At 38.4% G+C, this 15,248-nt stretch overlaps 1 protein-coding gene across 1 annotated transcript in view; it reads right to left on the bottom strand.

The window, feature by feature from the left end:
* Nucleotides 1-15,248, bottom strand: part of usp43a (ubiquitin specific peptidase 43a) — a 107,922-nt gene that overhangs the window by 17,415 nt on the left and 75,259 nt on the right. The window contains exons 9-11 of the mRNA XM_044189852.1: nt 11,658-11,761; nt 8,644-8,721; nt 8,352-8,481 (exon numbers count right to left, since the gene is read on the bottom strand). Of these exons, the coding sequence (XP_044045787.1) occupies nt 8,352-8,481; nt 8,644-8,721; nt 11,658-11,761 (312 nt within the window). The remainder of the gene's footprint in view (nt 1-8,351; nt 8,482-8,643; nt 8,722-11,657; nt 11,762-15,248) is intronic.

Below are 15,248 nucleotides of genomic sequence, written 5' to 3' on the forward strand. Positions count from 1 at the left end.
AATCAAATACAATTTTGAGTAGAAATGTTATTGTTTATGTTTATTCATATTTGTGGTCATTTCCTCATGTAATGTGACGTGTTTACTACAGATGAATTGTCCTTACATGGAAGGTGGCAGGTGCCCTTCACCCGGCTCAAAGGAACAATGGGTGACTTCACATAAATTATTCTATTAAAATGAAATCTTCCCAGTCATGACTATGGCTCTTAGATTGTAGCAAAATCCTGCCTATTTCAACTGTCAGTTAACCCCAGTCTACATCTGTCTCATGGCCAGTCATGGTAAAATTTAACATTTACTGTTGCTATGGTTACATGCAGGGCTCCATGATCTTATTCCCCCATTTCAAAACTCCACACCTCTCTCCCAGAAGTGTTGTACAAGGCGTTTAGATTCTGTTTTATAAAAATGAGATCAGAAAATTTAATTGCCTCATGTTGGTGTGTCATTTAACAAAACATTAGTGCAGGTGAAAAACATGTTGTGAGCTTTACAATCTAGTCCGTTAGATCGCAGATGCTTTGGCATGCTGCGATTTTCAGTGGGCAGTGGAATCACTTCCTGCAACTCTACCACATCACTGAAATGAATACTTATTCTGTTATGTTCCTGGTGAGAAAAATGATTGTCCAATACAAATGTCTGCTGCGCTGTGAGGAGCAGTGACTATGCCACTACACATGTGAGTGTGTGTGTATGTGTCTGAGAGAGAGAGAGAAAGAAAGAAAAGGATAGAGATGGAACATCTTGATTGTCTACAGATATGAGAGTGGTATCGATCTTCTCATCTAACTCCCAGAAGGAAAGCGAATACGTGGATTTCCTAAGATGCTGAACTATTACGTTAAGTCTTCAGTGGTAAGGGAATTCATGCTGAGTCCAAGGTTAATTACGTACAGTAAGTTGTCACTTTGTCTAGACACAAGCCAAAGTCAATGGTGGATCATCAGTAAAATCAAACAAAATCACCAAAGATAAAACCTTTGTCATAACAAAGTCCTAACCTTTTTTTATATAGCTACAGATGATACAAATTCAGAGAATTCATGCAGGAAAGTAGAAAAGTGAAAAACAAAACACAGAGGTCAAATATTTTCCACAAAACCCACAAACCTGGAGAACTAATAAGGACTAATAAGAACTAACTATAAGGCTGAATTTAAAATATTTCTCCAAAAGAATTGTAAGAACTTCAACCCAGCCTCTAGTTGTGAGAGACCTAAAGTAGTCATAGTCAGGGGGGCATGGCTGTAGCTGTTATGGTAAAGTTTTGGCCAAGTCTCAGTCATGGAAAAAGTGCCAGGATTGAGTGTGGAGACAAAATCATTTGAACTAAAAGTTTTATTTGAGAGATATTTAATATTTAGGAGTAGGACAGCCATCTGGGATATCTTAAGTGTGTGATAAGATGAAGGGGAGCCACAAAGAGACAATGGATTGGCGACAGTTTTGTCCTCGATGGACAGGGTCTAGTGGTATTATGGCAGGGGCATGGTATAAACAATCTGCCATTCAAAAAATTTTCAAGGTTTTTTGAAATATTTTACAGTATAAATGAGGTGAAAACTGTTTCCTTTCTATTTGAGTGTAGAGACTGTCTTGCAGAGATTTTTCCTCTTGCTAAATGAGCTGAAGTGGCTGACATACTTGAAACTGGTGGCAAAGCAGAAGGCCATGAAGCAAAAGAAGAATAAAAACCTCACAGAGTTTTACTTAACTAATTTTTCCTCAACTCTCAACTGTGATTGTAAATTCAGGGTCAAATTATTGGGGAGGATCGATTTTGAGTACCAGCTCGTTGCACCCAACGCACAATGTAGATTCTTGCACAACAGAACTGAACAGGACCCAAAGGAATCCATCCTTGCTCCAGTCCTCTAGGGTTCTATCTTTAATGAACAGAAAACAGAAATTGTGATGTTTGGAAGCCCTGACCTTCTCACCACCCTTAGTTGTGACCTCGGCCCTTTTGGGTCCCTACAGTGAATCTTATGCAAAAAACCTGGGGGTGATTTTTGACAACCGTTTTACATTTGATAAACAAATAAATGCAGTTGTCAGAACCAGTGTATTTCCACTCAGGGTTCTTGCTAAGATCAAGCCCTTTCTCGCCATCACTGACCTTGAGAAGGTGACTCACGCTTTTATCTTGTCTCGGCTTGACTGTTGTCTTTATTCGGGTGTCAGCCAGTTTCTGCTTTCTCGCCTACAGCTGGTCCAAAACACTCCTGCCTGGCTCTTAACAGGCACACGTAAGCCCATTTTGGCCTCTCTGCATTGGCTTCCAGTTTGTTTTTTGAATTGATTTTAAGATCTTATTGTTTATTTTAAGTCGTTAAATGGGTTGGTGCCTCCTTACCTTGTTGATCTTTTATCTTTGCACACTCCCTTGAGATCACTGAGGTCTGCTGACCAGATGCTTCTGGTTGTCCCAAGGACCAGATTAAAGCACATGGGTGCCACATAGCACAATGCCAATTGCTGACACTCCCAAAGCCTTTTCATTTCATTTAAAGAGAGGGTATTATGCAAATAAGCAATGTCTATTCTTAGGGTGAAATATGCCATTAGAGATGTTATTAAAGGATAAAGCAGGGATTATTGTATCTCTTTATTGTTTGCAGCAAATCCAATGAAAAGGCCAAAACTAACAACAACTTTATCTTACTAAACACAATCTGACACAAGCTAATCTGATTTAGTTTATGCTCATGGAGAGATTATGTGATGTTAGTTTTAGTTTGTGTACATAGGTCGTATGTCGATATGTCGGTAGTATTATGTGGTGCCCTTTCATTCTAATTTAAAGTATTTCAGAAATACTTTATTGATCCGCGAGGGGAAACTCTTTTGCTACAGCAGCTCACTATCACGTCAGTGCACACAGGAATTGAAGTACTAAGCAAAAAAAAAAAAAAGGAATTATTGGTAAGTTCTTAACACACATCTTCAGTCATGGCTGAGATTTTTTGATTAAACAAAATGAAATTGTGCCAAGAATAGTATTTCATGAGAGGAATATATATTAAGTGATGAGCAGCTGTTCTGACTGATCTGATCTGACTTGACACTTTGGCTGATAACAGGATTTGGAGCAGCCAGCACATAGAAGTTGAGGTTTCCCTGAATCCAACCACAACATAAAAATGCAATATAAAAAAAGACATGTTTGAATTTTTTGAAATTTATTTAAATAATAAAATTTGTGTAAGTGCAGTGTAGAATTATTGCCCTTGATGATGTCACAGTGGGGACACAAGCAATAAATTAGCATTGATTAATCAGTGATTAACTGTAGCCTACTGCCCAGTTTGTAATATCTTGTTTTTTACTCTTGGGTGTGGGGTAGCCAGGCAGGGATGGAAATAATACATTTTAAATTTGGTGGTTGCTACACCCACCAAAAATGGCGTGTTCAATACAAAGGAATAAAGAGGTGCTGGAAAATGTTTGACTTTTACAATTAGATTCAAACTTATTTCTTTGAAAAAATAATTACTAACATGTTCCACAGATTCAAGGAAATTGTATAAAATTTAAAAGATACATAGGCCTAATATGTCTTTATACCAATACATAATATGCCCTTTAAAATAAGGAATAAAAGACTGTAAATGTAATTCTTGTCATTATTGATCAATGAATTAGAGTGATAAATGAGGTATCACTGAAACATTTTAGTAATAATCTCTGGACACACAACTATCTATCTGTAATTCATTTTCTGTACATTTCCTGTCTGCAAAGAGTCTGATATGAAGGTGCAGCATTAGAGAGCAAAAGGAAATAGGAAATACTGTCATTCCAAAATCTTTAGCAGCACAAGACTATATGCCCTGATGCAATCCTTCATCACCACGATCCTCATGCACTTTTGGAGTAAGTGATAACAGACAGCTTGACTGCAGCAAGGTAAGCTAATTGTTTATTCTGCCGTGCAGTGTAACTTTATTATGATGTATTAGCCTATTTCCCACATGAATATTTTTGCTACTGAAAATGTCAGAGCAGAAACTCCTAATTGGTTCTGTGAGCAAAAGTTTGGACATGTCACGTTTTGAAAACATAAAGGTTAATAGTTTGTGAGCTCAGATCTTGAATGCAGTTGCTGCTTCTATTCCTGTGGTGTAACTTGTAATTACTTGTTTTGAGTGTGTAGGTGGAATACAGTCTACAGAAGGCTATAACCAGGCCTGTCAATCATGGCATTGACCAATCTTGCTTCGAGAGGTAGGCAATATAACCAGAGTGCCCCCCCTTATTATTGCCATTCTATATTCTTAAATTATCTAAGAGGATTTGTATCATCCACATTACCAATACCATATTGGTAAGGCCAGTCATGTGTGTTTTGAAAGTGCAACCTGGATTCAAACAGTGTTGACTGATGTTGTAGTCAGTGTTGCGTGTATGTAGGTTACAGCCCCCTCGCCCACAGATTGAAAAGAATGACAGGACTGTACGTGCGCAACTTGTTACATGTATGTCACATAATGTAACGAGTTGTGCACACAGAGATGTTCAGCTGGTGTTCAGCTGGTGAGATGATGCCAACCTTTGTTCACAACGCACCATACAAGTAAGTACTAGCAGACACTTAAAGAATAGGCATTCAATTTTATTTATATAAATTTATTTAAGGAAAATTATTTAAAGGAAATAATTACCAAGGTCCAGACCTCGGTAACCTCATAGCTGGCTTGTATGTGGGACAAATGCAGGCTCACTGCTGCAAATAACTTCTATATACTTCATGTACATTTTTTTAGCGATGTAAACACAAATCTTTAATTTAATCAAATATCATAACATGCCACGGGTCATTTTTGTTGTGATAAATGACAGATATTTGAACATAGCTGGCCGAGCTCTGTATATTAACTCAGAGTGCTCCAAATCCCCAGGCCCCACTGAACTTCCCACCTTATGCTGTGCAGTTGGTTCTGTCTCTCCAAAACCAGAGAAGTAACCAGTAAAAATCTGTACAGCATTTCAGAAGGTGGGGGGTAACGTCAGCTTTCATGAACTACATTACTCTTGCAGAGTTGGCTTTATACTTTTTGGACAGCTAAGCAACCTACTGTTTGATGTGCATAGCTAACAACAGCATAGCTGTCAACTCACTACTGAATCATTTGTGAGGAATAACATACATAAAGGACACTTTGAATGAGAGACTAAAAGTTTTTACTTCTAGCTCACGTGTGGCAGTATGGTAGAACTACACATGAGTCAGTCTCCACTCAACCCAGATTTGGATACAGTGTAAAAGTTAAAAACATTGGGTAGATAGATAGATTGGGAGATAATTAACATTGTTATGATATGCAGCATCAAGTCTTATCTTACAATCCCAGTGTAACACAAGAAGTCCAGACACTACTGATTAGAGGTTAGGTGACACATTATAATCATTTATCAGCTTCCAGTGGAATCATATGGCGGTGATATGATCATTATAGCGATCTTGTGTTCCCAAATCTTAGTAATTAATTTGGTGAGAACAATGTTATCATCATCAATAAAAAGATAGTAGTTGTTATAAAGTTGTAATAAACCAGAATTATCCTTTTGTGATTTCAAGCAAGCTCATTATTAATTAATATATTAATTCATTATTAATTAATACTGATTTACTTCATGATGGCTGCCTCGGTGTGTTGGTGCACGCTGTTTTTTGATTTTTTTTAATTAATGCAGTGCGACATAGTACAAAAAGGTGACAAATTAGACAGATATAGGTGTAACAAAATACACAGACAATAACACAAAACAGTAGGACATAAACAGAAGTTATAATTTGAATTTTTAGTTGTTTTTGTTAGTGGGAGAACTATGTATAGACATTTCGTATTTGTATGTGTTTGTGTGCATGTATGAAAGTACGTTGTGTATTCATATATGCGTAAGTGTGACCAGAGGAATGTGCAGGCACGTAGGAGGAGGAGGGGAAAAAACAAACAAGAAAAATACACTAATAATAATATTCTTTGGATCATGGTACACTACCGTGGCTATACTGACAGGGATGTTTTCAGAACTGCTACCAACAGTATGGATGAGTAGACATATATGTGTGTCATATATCAGCTTCTGTGAGGACTGCTGTATACCAACACGCACCAGCGTGAGACAAGCCCTGGTTCACAGCCAAACTCAGACAGCTAAAGTTGAAAAGGGAAGAAGCGTTCAGGAGTGGGGACAGGGACAGGTTTGAAGAGGCAAAACACAGTTTTAGCAAGGTGATGAGAAGAGCTCATCGACTACACTCTGAGAAACTTCAACAACAATACTCAGCTAATGATTGCATCTGTCTGGAGAGGTCTCAGACAGATTACCAGCTACAAACCTAAAACTCCCCACTCCATTAATGACTTGCCCCTGGCCAACGACCTGAATGAGTTCTACTGTCAATTTGAAAGACAAAGGGACAGTCAACATTCCCCGTGACTCCAAGATTGACTGCAATCTGCCATCCCTCCAGGACCTGCACGCCTCCAGCACGAGCTGGAAACATTATGGCTGACACCTCCCACCCCAGACAGAAACTTTTTGAGACACTCCACTCCAGAAAGAGGCTGCAGTCAGTGTTGCCAACTCTTTTCCAATGAAAGTAGCTAGCACTAGCTCCAGATGACATCATATGCTCATTTGCATGTTGATGACATCATGCATTCATTTGCATACAGCTTAGTGTAGTGAGGGAAGAAATCACTTTAATTTAAGACATATGAAACATAGATAGAGAAATCTTTGGCCAAATAATCACAAACTCACAACAGGGACATTGTGTATTTGAGTAAAAAATAAATTAAAAAATCTACAAAGGGAGGGAGGAGGGAGAAAATCAAACAAACAATTTAAATATTTACAAGATCAAACTAACTATTTACATGTTTACAACCTGTCGTAACATCTTAATCCGGAGAGAAAGAGTGAAGCTGCCCCACACTGACTGCCTGCGCACAGCGCAAGGGGAGAGGAAGAAAGACACTGTTGGCAGAAGAGCTGTAGCATGCATGGGAATGAATTACAATATAATATATTTGAATATATTTCTCGCCTTTTCCCTGATGGTCTGAAAAGTCGCTAAATCTAGTGACAAAGTCGCCTGCCAACACTGGCTGCGGTCCATCAAGACCAAAACCTCAAGCCAGAAGAGCAGTTTCTTCCTGACAGCAGCTGGCCTCATCAGCAATACTGTAAATGGATACTGGAAAGGTCACTGTCACTCAACAGGAGGTGGAGGTGAAACTATGACTAACAAGGTATAAAGTTTGGATATCACCACTCGCTAATCCCATGCTATGTGAAAAAATGTATGGTCACAGTGTGCAGGTGAGGTTAGCTGCAGAGGATCTCAGTTTACTTTATTATAATGGTGGAGGTGATAATAGGATCAATGGAATGAAATTCAGGACATTTATCTTAATATTAGAGAATTGTAACAAGGGTATAGGGCATTGCTTATATTTTAGAAGACTACTCCACCAAGTTAGCATTGCACTCCTATAACATCGTCAGACTCCAGAACCAGAGATAGTTTTAAAACCAGTTTTTTTATTACACGCATTATTTTTCTCGTCAAAACCTGGCACCTACATTACCCACAATGCAACTGCTGACAGTTCAGTCAGAGATTCAGGTGTGTTATGCTAGTAGCAGCTAATGTAGCCTGGAGAATCTAACCTCAAGCAGAGCTGAAGAGCGTGCTACGGAGGTCTGGTAAGCTCACTTCTGTCTAACTCCACACCCCCGGATTTTGAAACGTGTAGTCTTCAGCCCTAACCGACACTGACTAAAGTGACATCACTTGAGGCGATTTATCAGATTTCACAAAAGGCTTTATGTAACTTTTTTTCACATATGCATTAGTACTCCCCACGACCTGTAAACAGACTTTGTTGTGAAAAATTGGTGAAACTCCCCTTTAAATACAGCATTCATTTACAGCTTTACTACTGCATTAAAGGCTGTGTGGTTTTCTTTTAGTCAAGCCACAGTGCCTATATTTTACAACCTATATAAATACGATGAGAAAAGAATTATTCTATTCTTATTATTATTTCAGTATAAACCGTATTTGGGGAAAAAAACATACTCTGCAAATATTTTGAAAAACAAAAGAATAAGAAATAAAACAACACAATACTGTACTGTACACCAAAAGAAGATTTGTGATTGAGGTGAAAGTGAATTTTAGTTTTGTACTTTTGTTTAGTAAGTTTTAGAATTCCACCAGGTTTTTGGACAGGAAAATACTCCAAGATACACAGATGGTTGGATTTACTAGCTGAGAATAATGACTTGTGTTGTTTACTTGATAGTTGTGTTGCCTTCAATCTCACCTGTTCTTCTTTGGTATACAGCTGGAAGCATTCGTCTAAGGTACAGCTATGCTGCTGCAGGTGCTGCTGCTGCTGGTTCCTCACACTCTCCGCATCCTTTACCACCTCCTCCTGGATGCTGCCAAACAGACTGAACACACGCACGAACACACACTGGGTCTCAAGCAAATGGTAAAATGACACTCAGGATGACATCCACAACAGTTGATAAACTATGTGTGTGTTCTGCCTACATGTCTGTTTACATATGTATAGTACACTAGAAGTTAAAATGTTTGTGCGCATTGCTTACCATTCTTTAGTCTTGTGCTCCCACTCGATGACAAGCTTCACGTGGGGAGGGCCCCCGGGGCCGCAGAACTTCAGAGCTCTAAAATACAGCAAGAGAAAAACTGTAAAATCACATTTTAAATCTAAATACACATCTTATGATATTAGTTAGCCAGTGTTAGTAAAAAGTAATGCCTCATCTCCAAAAGCATGACACCAGAAAACCAAGGGAGGCTGAAATCTGTGTTGTTGTCATGCAGCGAATAATAACGACAATGAACCTAAGAGTTTTTAAAAAATATTTGTTTGTGCTTTTTAGTTATATTTCATTTTATTTTCACCTCCATACACATATAATACTCACACACTGGCAACAGCCGGATTACACAGGGTGACATTGGGCACAGGGGAGACCTTGCTTCACATTATGTATTACTATGCAAATGTCTTATGTTGAATTATAATGTACGAGAGGTGTCATGTTTATATTCCAGAGCTTACCTTCACTGCTTTTATCTCAGGAGGAAAGATAAAACAGCATCAGTATTCTACAGCCAGTCAGCACTGATAGAGGGCCAAGGTAGATTTAACAATCGCTGAATGCTAAAGGCAGAAGTTAGTTTGTTTGTTCCGGGAACATGACATATCAGTGGTGGCAGATGTTTCGGAGATGTGTCAAAATTCAATTCCCTTTGATTTAGCAAAGCATCTGTATTCTGGATGGAGACAGTCTGGAGATTTCCAGCATGGCAGAATATTGACTGTTTCTCTCTATGAGTTGTTTCATTCTATCTTCAAAGAAGAACTCATGTTGTTGTCTCGTTATTGAACATGTTTAATGCATAAACGTGTACATACTGAGCGTTACCACTAGATGTCAGGCTTATGGATCATGTCAACACAATACAAGGAGGTATTAGGACTCAAAGCAATATTTTTACAAAACTGATTATGGAAACGAACAGACACCAAAATCTGAATTTCCACCTAGTGTATCTACACATGCTCCTCTCTCTCTCTCTCCACTTGTGAATGTACCTAATTATTGCGCAATTGCTACAATAATAATTGCATCTGCACTTATGCATTCATGCACTACAAAATGCAGGACACACAAAGCATACTTTCCACAGATCTCTCCAACAGAATCAATTCACCCATTTTAAAACAGTCTTCTGCATACTCACGGATTTATGGAGTTGTCATGGGACTATTTGGCTTTGAGAATCTAAGAAACTATGACCGTACATGTGTGCGATTGTGAATGCATACGTATGTGTGCGTATCTGTTCTGTGACAAGTGGACGTTTCTTGAGTCCTGCATTACAATAACTAATAAGACAAGTGACAGAGACACAGGCTATGGAGCCTGGAGTGTGCCACTGGAATAACTGTAAACTTTTACAGCACTTAATTATAACCGGTAATGAATTCTATTACTTTATACTGTCTTTAAATTATTAATTAATTATTGAATTTCAAAACTGAATTGCAATTGCTTTTTGTTATTTAATTTACTAATGTGTCTGCCTGTCATACTCCATATCAAAATACATTTTTCCTGATTTAACTTTTCCATTTGATCACTTTAATTCAAAGACAGCTCTCTGTGTAAGCAGTGTGCCACCAAGAAATTTAATGAAATCCAACTCACAGAGCAGCAGTAGGAGCTTTGATTGGCCAGACTGCTGCCAACACATACCAGCTGGTCAATTACAAACTGTAAAAGTCTATAATTATTCCAGTGGCACAGTCCAACAACATGCAGACAAACAGCATTTATTTAGTAACAAGGTGATTACATATGTAAGCTGACCAGGGCAATACATTTAAAAATGAAATACTTTTATTTTAAAAACAAGTGAAGTTTCTACAGTACCGCACTGTACTGGCGCCAAGAACCCTCTTGGTGCCAGTGTTATGTGTGTTATGTTAAGTGTTATGTTGCTTCAGAATTTTTGGGTATGGACTCTGAATGTATGGAGTATTTTAAGTACTCTGTCTTGTGCACCTTTTAGGCCACACTAACATGTTTGATTAAAGCACATTTATACACGCTGAGCTGACAAGTTACCCACAAGTCACTATCATTGACATACAGCAACTGAATCATAAAGTCTCTGCAAAAGAAAAGTGTGCAAACATGTAAGGAAGCTGATAAGTAACCAGGCTCCTAAGGTGCTTAGTGACCTGGTGGTACCTCTCAGGATTTCTGGCTCAGTAACTCAGAGTGCATCTGTGGGAAACTGTAAGGTTCCCTTTCATAATTCCTCATTTGGACAGATGGCTTTTTCTTCACAGGGGATCTATATGTGGAACTCCTCACCCACAGAACTTAAAATTGATCATGGCTGGGATCATTTTAAACTCAAGTTGAAAGTAATCTAGTGCTACTCATTGAGTTTTATGGTCATTTTATCATTGTTTGTGTTTTGTGCTGTTCCGTATGTATTTTCATGTTGAGCTTTGTGTATTTTTGCATTAGTGCAAACTAGCTTCAGAGACATGTGTTCACACAAAAGCATGAACACACACACACACATGCTTGAATAGACACACACACACACACACACACACACACACACACACACCTATTGACTGTACACACACACACACCTATTCTCATTTCTTAGATTAGACACCTATTGACTGTCTAATCTAACCTGGAAGACGATCTCATTTCTTAGCTCCTTTGCTGAAGGCCTGACCTTCACTGCAGCTCAGTAGAACAACAGCAGAGATTTATACTAAGCTCCTCAGCTGTATAGCGACACATTGAAGCTCTTTATCACACAGGAAAGGAAGGCCTTATCTTCACACCGTCAAACTGATATCATTATACTCACTTCCCTGTAATCCTCTTAAGGTCTATTCACAGCTGAAAGGAACTGTAGCTTGTCCTGCCATGGTTCTGAATATGAGTTTATGTAGTCATTTTAACCTTAATTGGCTGATATAGTTATTTGTTTGTGTGTTTACTGCAGTAGTACAATGCAGTATGTTGTTTTTGTGTGTGTGTGTGTGTGTGTGTCCTACCTGTCAACCGCAGGGTGGTACAGTGGCCTGCTGTCCTGCGGCGACAGGTAGCTGTAGGATGACGATCCTCCCACCACTCTGATCTTAAACAGCACCCCAGCATTCTGCAGGGAGAGAAACATACATTAGTACAGCTGTGTCCTTAAGAGCTTACTTAAAGAGCTGCTACCCCAACTAAAACAATGTCATCAGTGTCAGCAGAGAGTGTAATCGCGCTATGGCCTTTAACAAGTTCAGTAATCTGACAAAAATGAAATTCAAAGGAAAAATGTATTTTTAACCAGCATGTTCAAGCAGCAAGTTGATGAGCAGTGGTGTGCAGTCAGGTATGACTGGTTGCCTTATAAATCAATAAAGAAATATTTTTACTGTAGTATGTTTAAAACAATCAAAACAAAACAGACTACAATACATACTCCTTCACACTTTCCTCCAATAGGAAATATAGATTGCTCCTTGTGTGTGTGTGAAGATTTTAATAGTTACTGCTATAAAAAACTATTTTTCTAAGACACAGGCAAACAACACAACCTAAAGAGCATGCATTTGTATGAAGACAGCTACCATTACTGTAAATATCACAGCGGTTTCTCTGAGGACAGACCAAGGTGAACGCTGCTAGTATAAATTTCACCCCAACATTCTGTAAGATAGTCTCAAAGAGACCAGATGCAAGAAATGTCATTGCGATGTTCTGATGGGGGACAGATGGTATCTTAATATCGCAACCATGTGATTTAGCTAATAAACAAAATGATGATACTGCTAAGACGCTTGCAGTAGAAAGAGTAATCCAGCATTACACAGGATATGTGGATATTAAAAATAATGCAAGATAATACCAAGGGTTTAAGCTCAATATGCCTTTTGGGAAAAACTCATACTTAAAGCCCCTGAAAACATGTTTTTTCTCAATAACATAATCATGATTAAATGTGCAACAATCAAAGTTAATGTTAGCAATGTAGCTATTTGTACCTAATAAACTGGAATGTATATACAAGGTTCTGTAAAGTACTTTGTATTAACTGTGTTGTGTTGTGTTTAAAGTGTGATATAAATAAAGTTGAGTTGAGTGTTAAAAAAAGCATTGTTGGTGTGGTTACTTGTGGTCTAATATAGGCTTGGCAGCCATGAGCACTGATTTAGAACAGTAAGTAAATAACCATTTGAATAGGTTATTTAGAATTACAGAACACCTGTAAGAAACTTTCAGTATTTGGACAACTCTTGAAATGAAGTGCTGTGTAAACCCAGCAGTTCTCTAATTTGAGGCTGAATCCTGCAGGATTTATAAATAACAGCACCACAGCATTTAAAAGCACACCACCTCCTTCATTTACATCTGGCAACTAGTCTTGCTGCCTCTGCACTCAAATAGAGAAAATACATTTACAGATGGATTATAACTCCTCTGCTGCCTCAGCAGCAAAGACAAGAGGGCTGAGTTATTAGGGAGCAGAGAGCAGAATCAAGTTGCTAATGCGTTCATTGTGAGCGGGCCGCCATTGGAGAATAGGAACTGCAGCCGAGCATAGAGAAATAAATTAGTTGGTTGATAAGAGCCTAAAGCAGCAAATGAGAAAGGCACAGTCTTTCTTTTAGGTTGTAAGGGCCTGAGCAAGCATACATTCAGATGGCCTTATCTATCTATTGGACTATAATGAAGAGGAGCAGACGAGACATCTCACACTAATGAGTAATCGCACAAGGTACATTTCTGAATGAACTTTGGAGAGTTAAGCATCTGCAAGCTTCTACAGGATGATCCGTATCTGCCTAAAAGGAGAGCTGTCAACACCAGTGAGTGCGCTGGATGTTGGCATACTGCCCAAACTGCTGGATTGACGTAAATAAATAAATCCATATTGTCTGGTTGTATCGGAAAACAGAGGTGATGCTACACTGCACTTCAGTATGACAAAACATTTCAGCCACAGACGATAAGAGTAATTAAAACAATCCTTGGGGAGGTGGAAGAAATCTGCAGTATCTACAGTAAATCTGGTGATCTCAAAAAACATGTTGTGGAACATTTTGTCATCTCTTTCAACTGTCAGTCACTCTGGAAGTCTTTTGCTCTAACAGTTGATCAATAACTCCACAAAAAAAAAACAACTAAATCTTCAATAACTCAGATTGATTAAGTATTTAGTAAAAGACCTGAGAGAATCTTTAAGCCCTTCAAAATTCTAACTGGTCCGTCTGGCATTTATTGTCAAGAAAAATAAAACCCCAAAAACAATTTAGTCTCTCTTTTGTCAGAAAGTTTGAATCCTTTAGACTCTAAAACAAGCATACATTTTAAAAGTCAGATATTCTCAAAAAAAAGTACACAGTGCTATCAGAGAATGTACCCACAAGTTTAGGTGTAAGAATAAAACAAAATTTTTTTTGCATATATAATATATTAAACCTGGAGCATTGAATGGCCTTTAACACAGAAAATCTAAGGATTTGTTTTCATTTGTTTCACGTTTACTGTAAAGGTGACGAGACAATATCTTGAAGAGGAAAAGCCACTTTGACTTAACTAACTGTTAAATATTATTTCCTGCAGTGATTTCCTGGAGACTCTGAAACGTCAAGGGGGAACATTCTGGCAAAGGTAAAATATTTCACCTCTTCAAGTCATTATAGCCATTAAGTGACTGTGGCTTGGTGAAAAAATTATATATGGCAGTTTTCCAGCACATTTACAACAAACTCTGCCTTTCATCCAATTTTTAAACCTTTCTTCTGGATCTGAAATCACTTGACCGGTCATATGGCACAGACCATACACAGCCCTTGGCGCACAACCCAACGCATTAACACTCATGTTCAATTTTGATTTTCTTTTTTTTAGAGAACATCACGGCTGGGAAAGAAGAGCTGGATTTTGACATAAAAGTCCGTAACAACTGAAAGTTGTAACTTGCTAAACAAACCTCTGGGTGGCGCCAAAACACCTCATAATGAGGAAGCAACCAACTGAATGGCAGCAAAGTACTCACACACTTGCTGACTGTCAAACGGAATAAAGAATATAAACAGCATTGTTATGTTTATTGTAGGTGCCTATATTACACAGTGATAACAGTAAGCTCATTTTAAGTCTTTATTTGTTCAGCAGATCACAGCTTGTATTTCTTCTTTTTTTTTCATTTAAAATGAACAAAGCATCAGCAAAAATTGAAGCCCAGCACCCTTGGGATATTAGTGGCCTTTTCAGCTAAAATATATCTGTACAATCTACAACCAAGAGTTTGTATCTGGCCAGACAGGCTTTTGAGGAGGTAACTAAGAAACAGATAGTGATCAGTAAATAACAGGCTGATATTTCTCTTTCTCCTCCTCTTCAGTTCTTTTCTTATAAAGCTTGAGAGCTGCTCGGTCTGGATAAGGCCACTTCAAATATTGCCTGTCACCATGGCGTTGCCCATGGCAACTTGATGACCAGCAGCGGGCACAGTGTGTGTGCATGAGTGCGTGCGTGTCTGTGTATTTGAGAGTGGAGCTGTGGTTTAGGGCTTCTGCAGATCACTTGAACTGTCTATGGAGAAACAGATGAAGCTGAAGTGAAGATGTGCATGTCCGGGATCGTCGTCA

The sequence above is a fragment of the Siniperca chuatsi genome, linkage group LG3 (genome assembly GCF_020085105.1).
Source record: "Siniperca chuatsi isolate FFG_IHB_CAS linkage group LG3, ASM2008510v1, whole genome shotgun sequence".
In the NCBI taxonomy this organism is placed as follows: domain Eukaryota; kingdom Metazoa; phylum Chordata; class Actinopteri; order Centrarchiformes; family Sinipercidae; genus Siniperca; species Siniperca chuatsi.